The sequence below is a fragment of the Camarhynchus parvulus genome, chromosome 12 (assembly GCF_901933205.1).
Source record: "Camarhynchus parvulus chromosome 12, STF_HiC, whole genome shotgun sequence".
Taxonomy (NCBI): Eukaryota; Metazoa; Chordata; class Aves; order Passeriformes; family Thraupidae; genus Camarhynchus; species Camarhynchus parvulus.
In genome coordinates, this window is record NC_044582.1 from 2,484,747 (window position 1) to 2,506,485 (window position 21,739).

General features: G+C 40.3%; 1 protein-coding gene across 1 annotated transcript in view; it reads right to left on the reverse strand.

Annotated features, from left to right (window-relative positions):
* ATP2B2 (ATPase plasma membrane Ca2+ transporting 2) overlaps positions 1-21,739 on the reverse strand; it is a 386,601-nt gene that overhangs the window by 15,522 nt on the left and 349,340 nt on the right. Inside the window, 4 exon segments of the mRNA XM_030956513.1 lie at positions 5,170-5,352; positions 9,000-9,107; positions 10,644-10,855; positions 13,615-13,828. Of these exon segments, the coding sequence (XP_030812373.1) occupies positions 5,170-5,352; positions 9,000-9,107; positions 10,644-10,855; positions 13,615-13,828 (717 nt within the window).

The window sequence follows — 21,739 nt, forward strand, 5'->3', positions numbered from 1 at the left end:
AAAGCCAGGAGTAAATCCCACAAACCCCTGCACCCCAAAATGTCCCCTGTGTTGCATCAGTGCAACCACAACAGACAGAGCAGCAGAATATCCATGGGAGGAATTCAACCAACCACTTGTTTGAAGTAACCCACTGGTACCAGACCATGCAACCCACATTTCTGGAGATTCCCAGCCTAGAATGAGGTAAATTGGTGGCATTTTTATCAATTTAAACAGCACAAATCTTGGTGAAAACCCTCCTAAATTTTCCAAGTGGGAAGCACTAGACTGAATTTATGATTTTCTGCTCTGGTCAGACTTAGGAATAAACCAATTTGTATCTTTAATAATATGGATGTTTTCCTTTTTTCCCTCCCTTAATCTTGTCTTTGGCCATCATTGTTTATTTTCCTGCATGTTTTTTTGGGAATAATCAACCACAGCCAGCTGGAAAAGGGATCCCAGGTTGCTGTTGTGCAATTATCACAGTGAATTTTCCTCCACAAAGCCCAGATTTGCTCTGTCTGAGCCCTGGTACCATTCCTCTGTGCACACCCAGGGCTGGGCAGTGTTCAGCAGACCCCACAAGGTTGGAGAGCTTTGGTTTTGGCAGCAGAATTACATGTCCAGTGCAAATCTCACAGTGAATCAGAGGTAAATCACAGTAAATAACATGTGAGGCGAGTTTGCACGTGGGGCAGGGCATGAGGGGATCCTCAGCTCAGGCTCATGGAAACACCACATGGCTCAAACCACTGGTGACGTGGCACAGTAAATACTCACCTGGAACGCTCTACAAAAGTAGAATTAAATACAGATCTTGGCTTCTCAGGGTCTAACCCAGGTGACAGAGCACTCTTCAAGAGAGACCATTCAAAAAAGACTCTAAAGACTCTCACTGAGGGCACGAAATGAGTGTTTCTGTGATAAACCCTGAGATGTGCAAAAGCCTTCCTGACAAACTGAGAGCCTTTGGTGCAAGAGTGAAAAGATGAGGGAAGATCTGTATTTAATTTCTTCAGAGAAGAAGAATTACAGCCATGTAATTTGCTTTTCTCCTGAAGAAATGAACTCCAGCTGTTCATGGATATAATTCCTGGTGGGAGGATGACAACCTCCCCAGAATCCTAAAAGCTGAACACATAGGGCTGTGCTCTGCCTGAAGCCAAGAAAGAAGAGAAGAACTTGGCCCAAAAGTTTATCTTCTCCAAGCAGAAAATAACAAAGAAGGAAAGAGCTCATCGAAATAAATAGTGCATTTTGAATTAAGATGGAACCTTTTCATGACAAAGGAATGCATTTATTTAGAACAATTCAAGCTGCTAAAGAGGAGAAAGGAAATAAAAGTTCATAAGTTTAAAAAATTTCCAACACAATATAGGATGCAATCATGTTTTGATTATAGGCCTTCAGGTAGAGAAAAAATACTGTCCTACATTTGAAGCTTATCCATAAGGTTGACATTTTTCACACCTGTCTCATTTTTCTCTATGTTCTATACCCTGGAAGATCCAATTTTTTAGGTGTGCACAGCAAATAAAAATACCAGTGATTAGCAAGTAAAGAAAAATTTTAAAATCTGATAATAGCAGAATTGTCCTGGCAGAACAGATACTTCTTCCTGATTTTTAACACAGAACAGATTTTCAGAAGCATTTCTGTTGTCATTTATGTGAGTAGGACCCAGGTATCATTCCCCTAATCTCCAAGCAGGATATTAATTTAAATATTTTTTTTTAAATTAAAAAAAAAAAACTAAAAAAAGAAAAGCCACCTTTCTCTAAGAAATAAAACAGTTTCCATTCCACTTACATGGGGCTACCATGATGTTTTCTATATTAAAAGCTACATGGAAACCCTAAAATGAGGTGCTGGCATTTTATCCAACTTGAGAACCTCTTGCCAGGAGTGACTTTCACTGCTGGAAGGTTTGAATTGGTTCAAAAGAAAAGTTTTCATGTTTTCTACATGAAAAATGAAGGGTGAAAAATGCAGTCCAGCACCTTTGTGCGGTTTTTTAGCATGTGAAGAGGAACAATTTTAAGCAGCAGTTACCCCGTCACCTGTATTGTTTTTCAGCTTTTCCTTTTATTCTCAGAACATTCCAGACAGTTGTTTCCCACCTGGGATAGATGAAGCAAACTGAATTTCAGGATGAATGAAGCAGAAGAGGAAAGAATCAGGCTGGGGGTGTAAAATTCTAAAATTCTGGAGAATCTTTCAATACACAATCAAAAGAGGTGAGATGTGTATTTTTCTCTATTTTTTTACTCAGATTATGAAGTCTGGCCTGAAGGTAAACTTGGTGAGCTTCCCAAAGGCTGTTGGACCTGCCAAGAGGGTGTGATCACCCTTGTCTTCCTTCAGAACAATGAATTTCTGAGAAAGGTAACAAAAACTTGGGGAAATTTGCAGAAAACTGTTGGAAAGTCCTGTCTGTATGCAATTTTAGATCCTCCTCAAACCTGCATATCTAAGAGAAGCCATTTGTGAAGCTTCACCCCTCAGTGGCCATCTGAGAGAGCTTTCCAGGAAGGAAACTCTTCCATTCAGAGAAGGGGAGCACACATCCCTCCAGAGATTCCCTATTGGATATTTATCAGAGATTCCCTATTTTATATTTTGTTCATATCTAAATGAACAAAAGGAGGCCAAAAAGAGCATCAGAAGTCGATAGCCAGTCTCTGGCCTGGTTATGTGCATTTTTCATATACCTTTCTTTCAAAGATGCCTGTCTTCACAGAAACAGAAAAATCCCAGTGGAAGCCCCTCCCCTGGTGCCTTGGGTTGAGCCCTCTGTTTGAGAGAGGATGTAGATGAAAAATGTCTCTAACACTGCAAAATCTCTTGTCAGTTTGGATGGGTTTCAAAGGGAGCACTCCAAGGAAGAAGGGTTGGCTGTCTGAAAACAACACCCAGCCTGTTGTGGGTTCTTTGTTTCAGCAGGGAAGGCTTTGCTGGGAGCTGGGGCCACCTGTCCAAGAGTGACTGAAGAGAAAATAAGGGCAAATAATCCAATTTACAGCACAAGTGTGGAAAGTGGTGTTAGGATTGAATGACCAAGCTGGTCCTGAGCCCAGAGTTCTATCCTAATCTGCCATCCCCAGGGATATAAAATGAGGGGATGCTCTACGTTCTTCTTCCACATCTCCAGGAGTGCATCAGACAGCAGAGGATTCCTGCAAATCCTCCCAGGGATGCTAAAGACATCCCAGTCTTTTCCTGGAGCTCTTCTTTTGCTGGCCTCCTGAGAAATGTGTTATAAGGGAATGAATCCACCTGGATGGGCCCCACACACAGCAAGGATCAAATCTGACCTTAGTCCATCACTCTCCACTGCACACTTGGGCACTGCTTTGGAATCTGTTGGCCCATTTTATTTTCTTTTTTTTTTTTTTTTTCATTCCATAGACGTGAAATGGATGCAAAAAAAAATCAAAAAGTCATTGAGTAAATAAAATGAGAAGAAAAATCAGAGAGGTCTCTTGGCAGAGAGGAGGGAGACATCCTACTAAAAGTGCTTCTACAACTAAGAGCAGAAAGGAAACCAAGATGGATGTTAGCAAAGAGACGTAATTAATGTTCATTTGGGTTTAAGTAGTGGAAAAGAATCATTTCTCTGTGAATTAAGTGGACAAAGAGACGCAGAACTAAAAGCTACCTCTCAGACTAGAAAGAGAACTGGAAGGATGTCATTTGCTTTGTGTTGCTCGAAGTTGTTTACACTCACCCCAACCAGAAAGACATCCTGACAGAAGTGCCAACAGGCAACACTCCTCCTACAGCCACCAGGGAGAAAAGAATGCACATTTAGAGGTCGTCTTGCCCTGAAGATCACCAGTACCTGGGCACTTTTTGTAACAACTGAAATTTGAATTTTCTCTAGTGATGAGTGCTCTTGACTCAATGGAGTCAAGACACACAAGCTCAGAGCTGAAGATCCATATTTAATCACCTACCACAGAGCCCTGGGAATCCCCCCAGCTTTTAATCTCTCTACATTTTATGCTCTGCAGATGCAGCCAAGAGACCTCACTGCCCTAATTTGGCTTCTTTCCGTCATTTTTTTCTAAATTCATGGCTGCATCTTCCCCCCTCTCAAAAAAAAAGTATCAATTTGTAGATGTGAAAAAGCAGAATGTGCTGTTTATCTCGGATGAAGACAAAAACCCCAAATCTTCTGAGACAAAAATGTTCTTTAGAAGATTCTTTCAAGGAAAAAAAAGATCATTTTCTTAATTATTCACCTCTTTTTCTTGTCAGGCTCATGTAAAACACACACATCTGATGTGGTGATAGCTGTTCTCTGCTGCAAGCTGCCAGAAATACTTGATCTTAGAAAGATCAAGCAGAGCACACCTGAGTGCAATGAAACACTTCACTGCAATGGAAAAGGCAAAATACTTCACATGATTTTCTTCAGCACTCCAGGACAAATTTCACAGCTCCTTAACCTGCACTATATTTAGCACCAGGATTCAGTGCAAAGATCTGGTATATTAAAAAATGCCATGGATTTTTGTGTTTGGCAAAAGCTGGGGGGAGATATTTCTCAGGAATCATTCCTAGTAGCCAACTCTTACACCTTAATATTTAATGGCTGCTTAATTCCTACTAAAATCCAGAACCACATTTTTCATTACCTAATGGGAAATAAAATCAATCCCTTTTAATCGTGATCGATGTGTGGCAGTGCCAGAACTGAACAGATTTATATTTTTAATCAAATTGCGCATCATACTTCAGACTCAATTTCAATTATTCTGTTAGTGCAGCAATGGCAGCAACAATGTATTGGTTTTTTTTTTGGAGCAAATCAAGCAATACATTTTAGAAAGCTTTCATAACATTCTGCGAGCTGACGTTGGCCAAGCAGCACAATTTCATGAGCTGTCATCACTCTGGGAGAAAAAGAGCATCCAGTCATGGTATTCCCAAATCACAGATCTCTGGTTTTGCATTTTATCCCTTTATATCTTTTCAGTTTGTCTCTTCTGCTGCACACACCCCCTTTGCTCAGTTCCCTTATTTTGTTTTTCATGTTTTTCCTTCGAGAGCAATTAACCAGTGCCATCCTCCACACACAAACACTCCGTGGCTTTCCTGTTAACGTTATTTTGCCTTGATCTCACATTAATCATTTCTTTGGTTGTTTCTAGACCTTGTGGGCATTCATTTTTAGCATACCTGGGTTTGGATTCTGTTGAGCCCTCGGAACCAGAGGATTTGTCCACGTCGGAGTTCTCTCTCTGCATGATCTATTTCTTCAACATCTTCATTGAGCTCTTCCTCAGGGACCTCCTCCTTCTCAGTGAGCCTCCCTGCCTCCTTTAAAAACTTTAGCCTACTTGTTGGGATGGTTGCAATGACCTAAAATTATAAAAAAGTACTGAAAACATAAGCCTCATTCAAGAGCAACAGTAAAACAATCTGCTAATTACAGAGTAATTAATCATATTTTAGTAAGGTCTAGAAAGGTGAGCTAAGCCTGTTCCTAACAGCACTTTGTACTTGGACAACTCCATTTTAGTCCCAAAAATATTTAATTTACTGTGTAAACAATTAGCATGACTTGCACCACTAAAGCCCAGTGTGGAGCAGGTCTCCCAAGGCTGGGGAAAGTCTTATCAATAAAAGAAATTGAAAATAAAATAAGATGGAAATATTTCAATGAAAAGAAAACTTAATCAGACTGATAGCTCTGCAATTAGAGTTTGGGTATTTCTATAGTAATGGGAGGTGAAAATTCATGGTATCTCATGCTGATAAATCTTCTCACACTCCCTTGGTTCATGGATTCAGCTTCCCTTTGTTCCATCAGCTGGAATGCTTTTCTGGCATTTATCAAAATTGAGTTTTCTGAAAGGTGTGGATTTGGTTGTCGGATTTCTCACAGGGCTGTCTCTCACTCTGTGTCCTTACCACCAATAAATTCTGATTAACTTAACCTCTCTTCTCATTCTGCTTGCCCACCCAAGTGGTCCTTGCAAGTAACTAATGCAGGAGAATAATCTTTAAAAAATTGCAGATACTGTAGCTGGACAATTATTTTAAACCCATTTCAGTGTTACCCTGTTGGGCAGTCATTTTCTCTTTGTTCTGATTCCTTGCATAAAACCAGGAGCAAATCATGGCAATTTAAACAAGACATTACCTGGAACACACTGAATGCCTAAATCAAATCTCCTGCAAAGCAAAGTTTTAAACCCACTTAGCAAAAACTGCTGCAATTTTCTTTTTTTGTCTTCATTTCAGCAGCGAGCAACCACAACTGTGAAGCTCAGATGTATGAAAAATGAAGAGAGAACCAAGACAGCTGCCAGTAAACTGGTGAGGAGAGCTTTGGAAAACTGGAATGGATGCAGTGAAGACACATGGAAATGTTCTGGATCTTTTCAGGGTGAAAGCAAACCTCTGAGTTTGCTGAGGGTCTCCTTGAGCTTCACAATCCACAAGGCCAGTTTTATTATAATGTTTTAAAGACAGATTGAAAAAAAAAAAACAACAAAATAACCAAGCCAAACCCAGTTTCTACACTACTATAAAACCTTTTTAAAGGGGGGTTGAAAAACAGGATGCAAACCTGGAGAATTAATGGTGTGGCACGAGCAAAGACAGAACAGGAGAGGAAAAAAAAGGGGAAATGCTCATCAATTAAATACTTACTGAAAGTCCTTCAGCCTCCCAGCTTTCAAACTACAATGCCAGCACTCTACAGAGAGAAACTACTGCAAACTCTGGGATCTGATGAAAGTGATGGTGATAAAGGAATTTGAAACCAATATTCATTAAAAAAACTCTCCTGGGTCAGAACTGTATGTGACAGAATGTTCCTCTCTTGCAGCACTTCAGCCAAGCTGATGAGACTCTGCTCTAATTGTTTCCTTAAGGTGTTTACATGGCTTTTTTAATTATTCTTTTATTTTCTGTATCTGCCAACACCCACCCAGTTCAGGACACAGACTCAGTAGATGCAGATGAAAGAACTAACTATTGTTCCCAGGAAAACTACCACAATTTTAATAAGCGATCAATAATTCTGGGAATGGGATATGAAATACTTTAGAAAGTCTTGGTTTTCAGAAAGGATGGGAGCTGTTAGAAAACTGTCCCTCCAAGCATCTCAAATTGACTTGCTGGAAAGTTCTCCTTAAATTCCTTTCAGAAGTGCCTGCTTTGACACCCAAACTCTGAAATCTTGATTGCCTTTCATGGCTCACCAGAACAGCAGGTTCAGCACGTGGATTAAAAAAACATAAGAATAACAAATTTGTTTTGTGCTGAATGAGTCAGAGCAGCAGAGAAAACGCTGAGACAGAAGAGAAGGAAAAGAATTCTCTCTCTCTGAAGAGCTCCATGAAGAAAGACCTTGCCACAGACTGTAAATCATGTAAATATGGACATAATTGATTGGTTTTAGCCTCCTATTTTCTTTTCTTGTCACTAAATATTGACTACAAGAGAGATATTTTTCCCTCTCTATTTGCTTTCTTCTCAGCAATAAAACTGTGGAGGTGTTCCAATACCAGATTTAATTTAATGTCTAAGGTCTCACAATAAACCTGGGAAACCTGGGGCAAGTAAAGTGAAAAAAAATGCTGATATTAGTATTAGTTCTTGGTGGTTATGTAATAACCATGGATAACAAAATTTAGAAGCCAAAAAATTTGATCAAAGGCTGTGGGAAATTTTCACAGCTGAATGAAGCAGTTTGGATTCTTGTCCCTCTCCCTGTTTGACTTCCCCTTTCTCCAAAAGTTGGTATATTTTCCAAGCGGTAGGAAAAGAAAACCAATAAATCCTTCCTTTCTGTGATTATCAAACTGATTTTAGGTCTTCCTCCTGCAAGGCCTTAAGTCAAATCCTGACCTCAAGTAATAATTACAGCAGAATCATCTGCTAGTCATGGTTTTCAGCCACACATGCATTAAAAGCTGTTCTGATTCTGAGCTTATTTCTATGGAAAACTGAGGCCAAACTGTCAAAAAAAGTTGGAGTTTTTTTTCCAGAAGAGATCAAATAATCAGAATTGAAAGCAAGCATTTATTCACCACAATTCCAGTAGAACCACAGCAGAATTCAATTGCAGTGGGCAATTTCTTGACTCTTCAAAGAGGCAAACTGTGGATCTACAAATCTCTTTACATCTGAGAGAAAAAAATGTAACTTCACATTTTTCTTTACTGCACCAGGTGGCAACAACTTAAATACCCTTAGTGCATTCAGAGGTGAAAAAATATTATTATTATGACCTTTGCAACCTGTGTTTGCACATAAAAGAACAATGTAGAATGTTAACAATACTGATTGTGTCCTTATTATCACTTCCAGAGAGTTAATCCCAATTTATTTAATATCATCTCATTGACTTTTTTTTTCCTTCATCAATACATAATTCTGTATTAGCCATTGATGACAGAGGATATGGCAGAAATTGAAAAGGACATGTTAATTTAACTGCCATCTTCTACAACCATTAAAGGCAAAAAAAATTTTTTTGCACTCCCTCTTCCATCCTTCACACACAGAATTAGGTGGATGGAGAATCACAGCAGAAATTTTTGAAGGCACTGGAATTTTTCCTATGAGAGAAGCCAGAAGGACAATTTCAGCAAGGGAACGAGTTGCTTGACGTAGAACTGGAACTTCATTTCAGCTCCAAAACTTTGCCACATCCTACAGGAGGAATTCTATTCCAGGAAAGGGCACAGTGCATTTGCCTTTGCTGCATTTTTTGTGACTAAAAGGCTGAAGTTGTGACTCAACATCCTTCACAAAAAAGCCTAACTGAAGATGGCCCTAGTGACAGCACACCCTTCTAGAAAGGAAAGATTTGAAAATTAACAAAAACCCCCAAAGGAACAGAGGGATAAATTATCCTTTCTAATAAATATCTCCTTGAAGCTCTCAGAGAGCCCCCTGGGTTTCAGTGAGGGCTGCACTGGGCACTGAGAGAGGAAATCACAGGAATATCAACAATATCACACCTTTGAATGTGCAGCTTCCTGAATGCTTACCTGACCCCACACCAGCTCTCCTAATCCAATAAATACACACCACATCCACTGGTCCAGCTGCAGGGGAGAACAGCTGAATGGTTTTCCTCCAAACTGGACAATTACTATCTACAAAGAGAAGCACGACGGAAAAGGGGTCAATTTTTCAGGGGGAAAAAGGCAACAAAACAAAAACAAACAGCCAGACCAGAAAAAAAAAATAAACCAAAAAACCAAAACCAAAAAACTCCAACCAAACAAAAAAAAACTGCATAATTTTGGTCCCTAAACACCCCCCCCATCAAACCTCACAAACTTCTGCATCCCCAATTAAAAATGAGAAAAAGAAATAGCAGTTCAGACTGAAGTTCCTCAGCCTCATATTTAGTGCTCAGATATGAATGGTCAGGAAAAAAGAGAACAGGACAGTCCCCATGTGCTCTCCCAGCTCCTGATTTTTTGGATTTATTGACTCTGATCCAGTTCATTTTGGAATGTCCTTTGCAAGAGAGGCTTTTCTCTCCGAGTAACATTTTATTGTGTATTTGCAGATGTGCATCATGGAGAGACAGAGGCTACAGAAAACTCTAGATCTATTGCAGGAAAGGGGTGGGAAAACCCCACACCTTCAGCAGGATAGCAACACACAGAGTCTGAGCAGACTGAGAAGGTTTTGCTAACTGAAAATCAGATATAATTTATATTTCTTGTTAATATTGCTGCTGCAAAATTGGGGACCTCAAATCAATGCAGAGATTTAAATTGTCCAAGTTGTAAACTCATAATTTTGAATTAGATGTTAAAGACCATCCCTGTGAAGTTCTGCTCCTATCACTGCTGCCCTTCCTCCAATATTCAGTTTATTGAGGAGTTCCCCTTTTTAAATCCCTGTAGCCCAAACTCAAACTGCTCTTTCCTCCTCCTTCCTCCTCCCAGGAGCAAGGTGCTAATGCTGAGCTGCCACTGCAGAGCTGAGCAATAACAACAAGATAAAAATAGATTTCCAAATTATAATATAAAATTGTATCAAGTACAGGATGGATGCCAGCAAAAGAATGGAGCAGGAGCCGAAGGGGGAATTCTTACAGAAGAAAAATGTGGGGGAAACGTGTATTACTGTGATCATGTTCACTTGTGATGGGACAGCAAAGTCAGGAGAGGAACATGAGGAATGACAATCCAGGGGCATCATTGCTGGGAATACTGAACAGCATTGGGCAGTGGCATTGAACAGAAGAACAATTCTACATCAGGTGTTTGAAGGTATATTTGTCTTTTCAAGGAGTAATAAATAATTGTAAAAGGATTTGTTGGTATGCTATTAAACAATTTCTTCTTTAAAAACCAGTTACAATATCAATGATCAGTGTTATTATTGTACATGCTAAGATGTAAGAATTAACCCAGTTATAAGGATCAAAATTTCTGTTTTATTAGCATGGCTACATAACATTTTCCATTAGTAACACTTGTATTGATTGAGAAAATACACAAAACCAGGTGGTTTACTCTTAAATGGGCCTCCTGCAGCACTTATATTTAAAATTAAAGAAAAAAAAAGAAAACACGGAGAAGAAAAGCCCCAACAACTTTGTGTTCCGTTTTTTTGAGTGGATTTGTGATGATTTGAGATGAACAGCAAGTGATTCTTGCCCAGAGCTTTACCTGAATAGCAAAGGTGCCCAGGACAATAGTGCAAAAGATGGGGTTTCTGAAGATGCCGTCGAAGACGTTCCTCTCGCCATGGATCTTGCGGGCGTTGATCTCGTTGAAGAGCTGCATCATGACAAAGGTGTTGAAGATGATGGTGTAGTGCTCAGAAGGAGGAGAGTGAAGCGGGGCGTTCCTCCCACTGTCAATCTTAAACATTTTCTCACCTAGGTGTAAGACAAAAAGAAAAGTTTCCTCTAGAATGAATCAAACCAATTTCTATTCCACTCGTATTCTTCAGCCTTTTGCCTTCTTTACTCTGCTTTTTCTAGATAAAACTTTTCTTGCACCAATGAGCAAAACACATCTCAACTGAGCAAGAAGCTGCTCAAATGCTGACTTTTATCTAACAATACCTAACTCCTATCTAACAACACCTACACAACGTTGTCAGTTCCACTCTTACCTTCCCAAGCAGGAATTACTCTAAGCACTCAACTCTTTCAGGTGTAACAAAATCTTAAGGTCATTGCCACAGTGTTTGAATTTTCTACAGTGGTTAGAAGCCACCCCTCTTCACCAGGTTTTACCCATTTACTAATCAAGTAACTTCTGCCAAGCATTGAAGGATATCAGTCACAAAATACACAGGCATTTCTGATTTTAAAGAGATTTGGGGTTGATCAGCACCAGGCACTGCTGTTTAGTTTGATAATTTGGCTTTCACTCATAGATCTGACCAACCAAAAAGCAAGATAAAACCCATGATGAATAGCTAAAAATGTGGTGAGCTTTGAAAAAATAAAGATTTTTTTTTGTTTTATACCACAGCCTGACAGGACCAGACAGGGAAATCTGGATTTCTAATGTCTCAAAGACATCTATGTTTTGTATGTTCAAACACAATGTATTTCTAAAACTAAAAAAGATAAAAACTTGATGTACTAGTCTCTGAAGCAACCTCCTACAAAAGAAAGGAATTATTATTTGACCAAAATAGAAATAATTCTCATTAATTTGAAATTTAATTATGGAGGTACTGAGTTTTGCACATCATGTCACTGCAAAGCTGAGCCTTGTGGAGTTTAGAAAGGAAAAGATTATTTCCAAGGCTTATCAGAAAATTGTCTGGGATGTGTCCTTCAAAACATGCAGGAGTTTTCCAAAGACACACAGGAGCAATTACAATAGGGGGGGAAAGCCTGGTTTGCTTTTCATTTGGCTCAGTATAAAATATTTTAAACCATAAAATTCATCAAAAAGCCATTCCAACTCCCCATAAAGTTCACAGAAGTTCTTGTTCCAAGATGCATATCACATGAATTACCAAGATTTTCTTCACCTGCTTTAGAGAACCTGAAATTCCAATTTCCTAATGCAGACATTCTCAAAATTCCCTGTAAATATAACAATGTTAGAGACCACTTCACTTCAGAAACCTGGCTATTCTTTTGGTTTAATTCCATTTTGAACAGATCATTGCCACCTCTGAGCATCCCAAATAAACTGCCAGATGGCCATAAAGTGGACAAGGCTTTCAGAATGGAGCTCAAAAACCTCCTAAAATCCAGATTTACATTTGCAGCTTCTCTGGAAGTCTGTGTATAAGGGAAAAAAAAACCTGAAAGACAACACATGTGATTTAACAGTGACTACAAAGTGACAAGAAGACAATACCCAGTTGAAAAAATCATCTGTCCTTTGAGAGGGTTCAGTTATTATTGTGGAGCAACAGAATCTATTATTAGCTCCTACTATTCCCTGCAGCAAGAAACATTTTTCCTCCTTCCCTGCCCTCTCCAAATACAACCTATAAAAAGCATCCATTGCCAGCAAGGCCTGAAGAAGAATCCAGTAATCCAATAAATTAGACTTTTCGCCCCCTTTTAATATCCATTCCAGAAATTAAATGTCAAAGCAGAATGTTATTTGTATCACTTAACACTGATTACTTACTTTCCATACCACTTAAGATCAACATTATTTCTGGACTGTGGACAACACTTTGCTCTTGGTAAAATGGATCTTGATTTTTATTGTGGTTTGTTTTGTGGGGTTTTTAAAATTTGTTTTTACGTCCCTACTCACCACGACAAGCCTCACAATGAAATCTCAGTATAGAAGCAGCAGGGTGGACAATCCTATTACAGCATAACCTTCTATGCCGTGTTTGGATACAAACTTTTTGCCAAAGCCCAAACCTGTATTTTATGAGGGGAAAAAAGCTCAATGAGTCCATTCCCAAGCTAACAATACATGGAAAGTGACTACAACATGACACTTTCTGTGCTTCCCATCCCATCAGCCAGGATTCACAGAATCACAGAGTGACTGGGTTGGAAGAGACCTTCAACACAGCCTCAGCACCTCCATGGCACCCATGGAACAGGCCCTAACACCTCAACTAAATCATGGCACCCATGGAACAGGCCCTAACACCTCAGCTAAACCACAGCACCCATGGAACAGGCCCTAACACCTCAAATAAACCATAGCACCCACGGAACAGGCCCTAGCACCTCAAATAAAACATGGCACCCATGGAACAGGCCCTAACACCTCAACTAAACCATGGCACCCATGGACCAGCCCCTAACACCTCAACTAAACCATGGCACCCATGGAACAGCCCCTAACACTTCAAATAAACCATGGCACCCATGGAACAGGTCCTAGCACCTCAAATGAGCCATGGCACCCATGGAACAGGTCCTAGCACCTCAAATGAACCATGGCACCACGTGCCACATCCAGGCTTTTTTAAACACTTCTAGTCATGGTGACTCCACCACCTCCCTGGGCAGGCCATCCCAGTACTTTACACTCTTTCTGTGAAGAACTTTTTCATGATATCCAATAAGAAGTTTAAGGATCATGGAGGCAGGCAATAAGCGCGCACAAATTCGTTACATTGAAAGCATTTTGACACTTCAGCCATCCAACCCAGCTGCTCGGGGGCTGAGCACCGTGTGGGCGAGCTTCTCACCGACAAAGAGCAGGGTGAAGATGAGGGTGAGCTGGTAGACGGCGTGGCCCAGGATGTTTTTCATCATGGTGCGGGAGATGAGCGGCTTGTTGCGGCCGTAGGGTTTGCGCAGCAGCAGCGCCTCGGTCGGCGGCTCCGTGGCCAGCGCCAGCGAGGCAAATGTGTCCATGATCAGGTTCACCCACAGCATCTGCACGGCCTTCAGGGGAGAGTCCTGAGGGGAAAAATCAAAAATGTTTGTATTTCCCAAGAAAAGCCTGGCTGGGAGTTCATTTTTCTCATGGGGCTCAGAAATCCCAGCACTGAGGAGCCTTCTTCTGTTGCTGGGACCCTTCTTCTGCTCCTTCTGCAGGACCAGGAGCACCATGACCTGAGCAGAGAGAAATTATCTCCCTGCAGGCATTTAATCAGCACCATTTGCAACCACAAAACTCATACCAAGCATGACAGTAACTCCTTCTAACACCTATTGCAATGCTCTCCTTTCCTTCATGCATTGTGCTTGAATTTTCAGCTGAAATTAGATATAACTAGAGGATCCAAGTTTCTATCGTGGAAGACTCATTATATTATTGAAACAGATTAAAAAGTAACATTTCCTTTATACTAAAACCTACCTGTCTTTTTTTTTCAGAGACAGCTTGAAATTATTAAAAATTTATGGAACAATTACGGTGACATCGTGATACATTTCACTTAAATAAGATCATTAACAGTTAGTGACATAATAATAATACAAAAAAGCCTGATATTTTGATAAAAAAAATAATCTGAAACTTATTAAACTATATCAAATGTGCAAAAGCAAGACAACCTATTCTTTTATTACTATAAAGAAAGCAAATTTGGCACTATGGAAATGGATTGAAAAACCCCAAGTACTGGTATTTGATGCAGGCTGTGGTTTTGGAAGCAGCTCTCCAGTCACTAGAAGGAGCTCTTTCCTCACACAATCCCATAAAGTCTGTGGTCATCATACAGAGGACTTTAGGTCATGTTTAAAACCCCCAAAATTAACTAAATAAAGCAAAGTTACACAGATCTCAGGAGGATGCTGGACAACCCTTAATGAAGTTTTGATGTGTAACTCACTGGGACAGCTATAAAAAGAGAGAGAAATGTTTCAAGGAGCCAGGGGAGGAAAAACAAAAAGAAAACCCCAAACTCCTGTGCATTTAGACTGTATAAAGCAGGCAGCATTAGCAAGGTCTTCTTCCTGTTCCAAACAGACCATTTTTATGAGGGAAAAAAGAATCTCCTAAGTAATAAGGCATCAACATGACAAATTTCATCATGAAATTGAGTTACTCTGCTGTGTGAAAGCTGGGAGAGGGAGCACTATTTTTATGTATTTCATTACCATGATGCTGCAGCAACGAAGCCAAAACAATGTAGAGGACAGGGTTCAAACCAAAGCAAAGCCAACAAAACTCCCTGAGAACTCTGCCCGTTTCTTCAAAGGGTTAAATGTTCATTTTTAATGAAATACCAGAAAAGAACATGCATTCAGTATCCCAAGGACTAATAGAAAACAAGGGTAAGTGCTTTGGTCTCTTGAGCATCTGGCTTAGATTCCAACTCTCCTTTGAGATAAAATATTATTTCCCCTTAAAAACACAATTTTAACACATTTACACAGATTTTGATGCGTTTGATTTATTTAAAAAAATAAATTTTGGGTTATTCAAAGGGATGGAGAAAAGCAACCTCCTGTTTCTCAGTCTTACAGGTTGGGTTCATTGCAGCAAGGAGGACAATTAGCATTAATAGATTCTTGACCTCTTGGTTATGGGTTGCATTAACTGAGCTTATCTGGAGAGCTCAACTCACTCATTCGAAATGCAGCTGCAGAAACAGGAAATGTCCTTGTTTTTCGAGGTGGCTAAAAAAACTAAAGATGATCAGGACAAACTTCATCCCAAATTGAGACTTCATTCATTTTTATTAACACTAATGGCTCCAACAAAGAGAGCACTTGCAGTAAAAAGCAGTTTATGGCTGGGACTCACAGACCCTCAATGGGACACAGGTAAAAAGGAAAACATCTTTTCTGCTGAAGAATTTTCCTTATCATGTTTTTGCCTGTCTCATTAATAAGTTTGAGCAAGCTTCTCTGCTTTGATCTGTTACAAAAACTCAATTTCCACTTCACACGCTGAATTCTCTGTCAATAAAACCAAATTTCCCCGTTAGATTTAATAGATGGAGTCAGAGATTCAGGTGTCTATCAGAGCCTGCCATATTCCCAGCAGAACAGGAAAAGCAGGATAATTCAGTCTCTAAATCACACAACTGTAATTGGCAGTCATCAGTTTTGGCAACAACATGTTCTCACCATTTCACACTGCCAATCACCTTGGGTGGCTGTGGTGCCCCTAATAATTATCTATTATTGGCAGTGCTACACTGCTCAGTGGAGTGTGAGAGCTCATTCCAGGCTGAAGCCAAAACATTAAATACACATTAGTCTGAGCAGGCAGTGGAATGAAATTTCCACTGTAACTCTATCTGATTTCTGATTAGTTGGTGGAAACTGAGGGAAATACATATCAGCTAAGGGGCTTAGGCTTCCACTGCAGATTTTAGTCACTTATGCAAGTGGGATGCAAATCAACCTTCTTTTCTTTGTGTTTTAGCCACTAACTGACCAGCCAATAATTCTTAATTCCCTCTCTGAAAACTTTGGGGATGTGAACCACCCAAAATCACCCCTTATTCATCAAATTCCTTTCACTTGACCTTGGAATAGGTTAGCCTTGGCCTAGAGGTAAAAGGAAAATGTCCCTTAAATCAAGTGATGTTACACTTCATCTTGGAAACACTTAAAAGTACAAATTGCCAAAGGCTGGAAATAAACTACAAATCTTTTGTGACATGCAGAGCCTCACAAATTTTAGAGCTTGTTACTTTTGATTTAGATGACAAGCTGCAAGGGAACAAAAAGGTATTTTCGCCCTTACCTTTTTACCCCCGTTTGCCACAGAACACATGCAGGTATTCAGAAAAATGAGCATTTCTGCGAGTTACCTTTCCATACATTAATGCAAAAAAAGTCCCTGTGCTGCTAGATCACACTGTCTGCTAATTGTATGGAAGTGGCATCCTCAATTCCATCCCCATGCCTTGCCAAAACAAAGCTAAACAGTACAGACTTTGATTTTATATTACAGCTTTTTCAAGTTTGCCTGTGCTATTATTTTAGAATTTGCCAAGTACAGTTCTGCAGTAAAACATTATAACCACATAAATTACTCCCTTTTACATGTAAGTATAGATCATCCTCATTTTTTTGAACAAGATCTGTAAAAACAATCAGTGATTCATGCAGCAGTTCATTGCTACAGCGCCTTTTAATTAACAATTTTCCAAACATAATGTCCTATGGAGTCACTGTTTTCAGCTCCTAATGTCTGCTAAAACACTAAGTCTCTCTCAAAGTGCAAGAATAATAATTTGAATGTAAAATGTTAAAACACAGCCTTTGTCTTCCCTTTTTTCAGGGCAACCCTTTTGAGGAGTTACAATTGCCTCGACAGTTGGAGCCACAGACCGAACCTGGCACAGAGAGAAACCCTCCTGCTTTATGGCTCCAGTAAAAAACTGTTTCCATTTGACTGAGCTGCATTTTAAAATCTTCATTTTGTTCATAGCCAGATCACTTTGGACAGCTCCAAATGTAATGAGCTGATATCCTATGGGTGCTGTGTGTTGTTTTGGGGACAGGGAAAGGGGTGAGCCCATACAGGGCCCTACAGGACACCCTGAGACGTGGAGCAGTGACTCACTGCAAGCACAAAACTCACAAGAGTCGTAGGCAGAGCTCCAAAGAACCACCCTCACTGCATCAATCAGGGGCTCTGCAAAACTGTTATTCAGGGAATGAAGTCAGAATATAAAAGTTTGTAGCTCATAAATCCACTGGAAAAACAAACGATGGGTTTAAGCTGAGGCAGTGGCTGCAGAAGAGAAAGGACAATTCTACACAAACTGGTCAAGACCACCACACCCTGACCACACTAAAAGTGTGCAGTGGGCACCACAGGGAAGGCAGCAAGAGGGAACTGAGTTACATTAATTAAAAATAAGGTGAATGAGCCCAGCTCAGCTGCACTGAGCCACACAAACCTCTCTGGGAGTAACCAGAGGTGTGAACTCCTCCGGGGTCTGTGCACACACAGACACAGAGCTAAAAGCACCCCTGCACCCCAGACTGAGGGCTCCTGAGTCAGCTTCCCACCAGGGACTTCCTCAAGCTCTGCTTTCCTGGATGACCCAGATCTCCGAGCCCCTTACATAATTACAGACTCACAACACAGAAGTTCATTATTAGCTGAAAATTCAGATCTTGTGGCTTATAGATTGAGCTGCTGTAAACTGAAACAGGGCCCCATGTAAGTGAGATCCCTTGGAGGGGTGGTTGTGGCAGCAGCTGTGCTAAGCTTGTCAGCAGGTGACACTGGATCTGTAATTCTTATGCTGTTCAGAATATGGTTGCTGTCACCTTAACATGACTTCGTGCTGGGAGCCAGGGGAGACAAGAGAAACAACCATTTGCCTTGGTCCTGTGCATAATAAGGTCTTTGACAGCCCACTGTTTGTCCTGCATAAGCTTTATCTGGCACTGGAGCAGTACAGAGACATTTTGTACACATCACTCTCCACTGAAACAGCAAACCAGGACAAAACAGAAATCACAGATATGGCAGATATTCTCTAACAGCAGCATCTTCTTGAAGCAGGCACTGAGTAGATGAAAAATAAAATTATATTTGCTTAAAATTAACAGAATTGAACTGAACAGCAGTTCCCTGAAGTGGAATTGGCAAGGAGCTTCATTTCATTAATCTACTTGAGGAAAAAACCAGCAGATTATTAAAATGGCCACTAATGGCCCCAGGTTCTGCCTAATGTTTTTCTTAAGCCTCTCCATGGGCCTCCCAAGGTGCCCTGGACCAAACAAATCATCTCCTGCGTGGGCAATGCTCTCTCTGGGTGGCCCTTGGAGGGCTGGCTGCACTCCCACCACACTCACACAGTCATTAATTAATTCGTTAATGCAGAATTGCAGTGCTTTCACTTAGAGTTCTGCAGGGAGATGACCACATCCTCCTATTTACATGTACATGAGAGCAAGTGCAGGATCAAGACTGAATAAAATTAAGCCCATTATGCTGCAAAGCACAAGCCAAGCATTAAAAAAAAGCTTAGTCCAAGCAAAGATTTTATTCTCTTTGTACTTCCTTTAGGCACAAACCAAAAAGAGTAGGTGAGTGTGCTGGTCCCAAACTGCAGAACAGATTACTTGAGAGGTGGCATGAGGAAGAACAGAACAAAGTTACTACCTACAGAGAATTTTTCTCATTCTAGATATGAAATGTCACCAAAAGAACAGCCTGTGTAATGTTCATTAACCTAAATCTTAATGATGGACTGAAATTACATTCTGTGTGTCAGAGAAAGACAAACTGATCACTGAAAGGAAAACTCAGTGCAGTGAAGATTTTCTTTGTGTTCATTTTGAAGGTCACAGGAAGTTGTGCTGCCTTTTGGAAACGATCGATTTAAGCTCTGTTTGTTTGCTTGCTTTTTTGTTAAGGACTGAAACATTTCAGTCAAAATCTTTCAGCCAGACCTGTGCACAGTTCAGCAGATTTGGATGTACATGTGTGCACCTAGACTGTTGTAGGCAGGATTTTTTTGGGAGTGTCCTGCACTTTGTGCTGGAGCTATTTTCACAGCAACCAGAGGGTACAGCATGTTCCCAAGCGCAATTTTTAGCAAAGCTTTCAAGCCAAACAGAATGTCCTTTGGCTGGCTGGAGTCAAAGCCTAACACAATAATGTGCATTTGTGAGGCAAAATCCTTCTTGAATGAGACAGAACCGGGAGCAGCTCGAGATTATTCACACTGAGTGTAAACAGTGGCAAAGGACAGAACTGCTGCCTTTCTGCTTCCATCTCCACTTCAGCTTCCCCCACACCTTTCCTTTGGGTTTGCACCTTTACTGCCAAATTAAGGAATTGCACAAGAATCTTCAAAGCCACCCAGGAGTCCCAGGAGGTGTCCACTACAACCTGTGAGCAGGGACAACAGGCCCAGGGATAGTCTCACAGACCTCGGGGGCAAGAGAAATGCACTGGGCCTGATCCAAGTCCTTCTAGAAGTCAAAGGAATGATTCAAAGGATGAAAAAAAGCTCCAGAATTAAAAAGGGGATTATGCTTGTACTGATAATGCGCTTCACATCCACTTAACTTGATTTAAAATAGTCCTTGCACTGATCCAGTAATGTTTAACCTCCTCAGGGATAAAAAATTATTTTGTTAACAAATAGAATGAGTTTCCCTTTGTGCTTCCACAAAAAACTGAAGAAATGCTGAGCATTGACCAAGAAATTTCACCTTAAACAAACGTTTCTAGTCAGACACTGATTGTCAATAAAATCAGTTCCAGTGATGGTGCTTCTGTCAGTGCCTTGTTCTGGCTGGGTTTGTACCACGTGTAAAAACCTTCCAGAGTTTCAGTCCTCATTCCTGTGTTACCAGCAATGATCATTTCACAGCTGGGCATTTCCTCAATATGCTGGAAAATATTTCCAAAGGAAAACTCATCCAACTTTGCTGCAACACCATGAATTTTGTCCCTCAGCGCAGGCTCAGTGGTGACAAGAAGGGACCTCCAAGGCCTCTGAATGTCAGCCAGGGCACAGGAGAAGTTTGACCTCATGGGTTTGTTAAGGTACCTGGGTTTCTGGTTGCAAGGATCAATTCCATGATTCCAATGTAAGTTTAGCCTGGAGCAGAGCTGATGACTTATTCATCGCTTTGCTCAGGTGTGCCTGGGGTGAAATGTACCTGCTGAAACAGGTATGGGCATCTGGGTGATGCATCATGAGGGAAGCATCAACTTTCTCACAGTGCATCCCAATCCAGGGAGGCACTTTGTGACAGCACCTGTCTACAGCATCTAAAATATACATTATTTTAAGGACTGGCAGCACTAAAAACCACATTTTGTTATTTTCTCATTAAAACAAAAACATTACACTGTACTGCATATATATATATTGTTTACTCTTTAGAGGAAATAAAACATTTTTTTCCTTTTGCCCAAAAAATTATAATTTGAGAAAAAAAAAAGTTTGCTTTGAGATATGCTTCTTGCAAATGACCTGGATATGTTGCATCTGCACCAGGATTGCAATGAAGGATTAATGAAGTGCAAGAAAGAGATGTCTAAGTCCAACTCTATGTGTCACTTAATTGGTTTGTCATCTGCATCTGGAATTAAAAATAACTGCCTGAAAGCAACAAAATAATTTTATCAGTCAAAAAGATTTGGGGTTACTTCCATGGGTCAGCACTGCTGTCTTGAAAATAACCTCATTCCTCAATGCATTGAAAAATCTGTATTTATTGGTGAGGTATTCTGAGAGGAAAAAATTGACATAACCTGCTCTTTTCCCAACCGATGGTGTTTTCAGTTTGACCATCACAGGCTCAGGGATGACAAAACTGAGGGAGGCAAAAAAGCTCCTAAAAGTGAGTTCTTTTAGGAAAAAAAGAGGGATTAATCCAGCCTCACCTCAGCAGCTCTTTAACCTTCAGCAGCCTGATCCTTGGAATGCTCAGGAGAATTTCTAAAGGTTTTGATGCCATGACCATTTATTGTCTTTTCTTTTTATACCTTTTATGTATTCTCAGTGCCCTTAGCATGCATACTTGTAATTCTTCAAGTCTGATAACTTAGCATAGTCCTGGTATTCTATTAAGCCAGAAAGCCAAACATCCTAAAGGCCTCACACTTAGAGGCCAGAAAGCCCTATGGTATCTTGAAAAACCAAGGTCTTCTCTCAAATACATACTGTAAACTAAGATTAAGCCCAGCCAGGAATAAATACATCAAGATAAAAAGATACCACACTATTCATTCAAGCATCTCATTGGAGCATCTTTGTTAGCTATGCTAATTTGCAAGGTCTATAAAATTGCACACATGATCTATCGTGTGTACGCATTTCAGTGTACTCCACCTTGGTGATGTGTTACACCACAAAAATCCTTATAAAATACCACGGTAAAACCCCTTTAACCCTTAACCATGCCTAGCTCTTCATTTTAGGATCA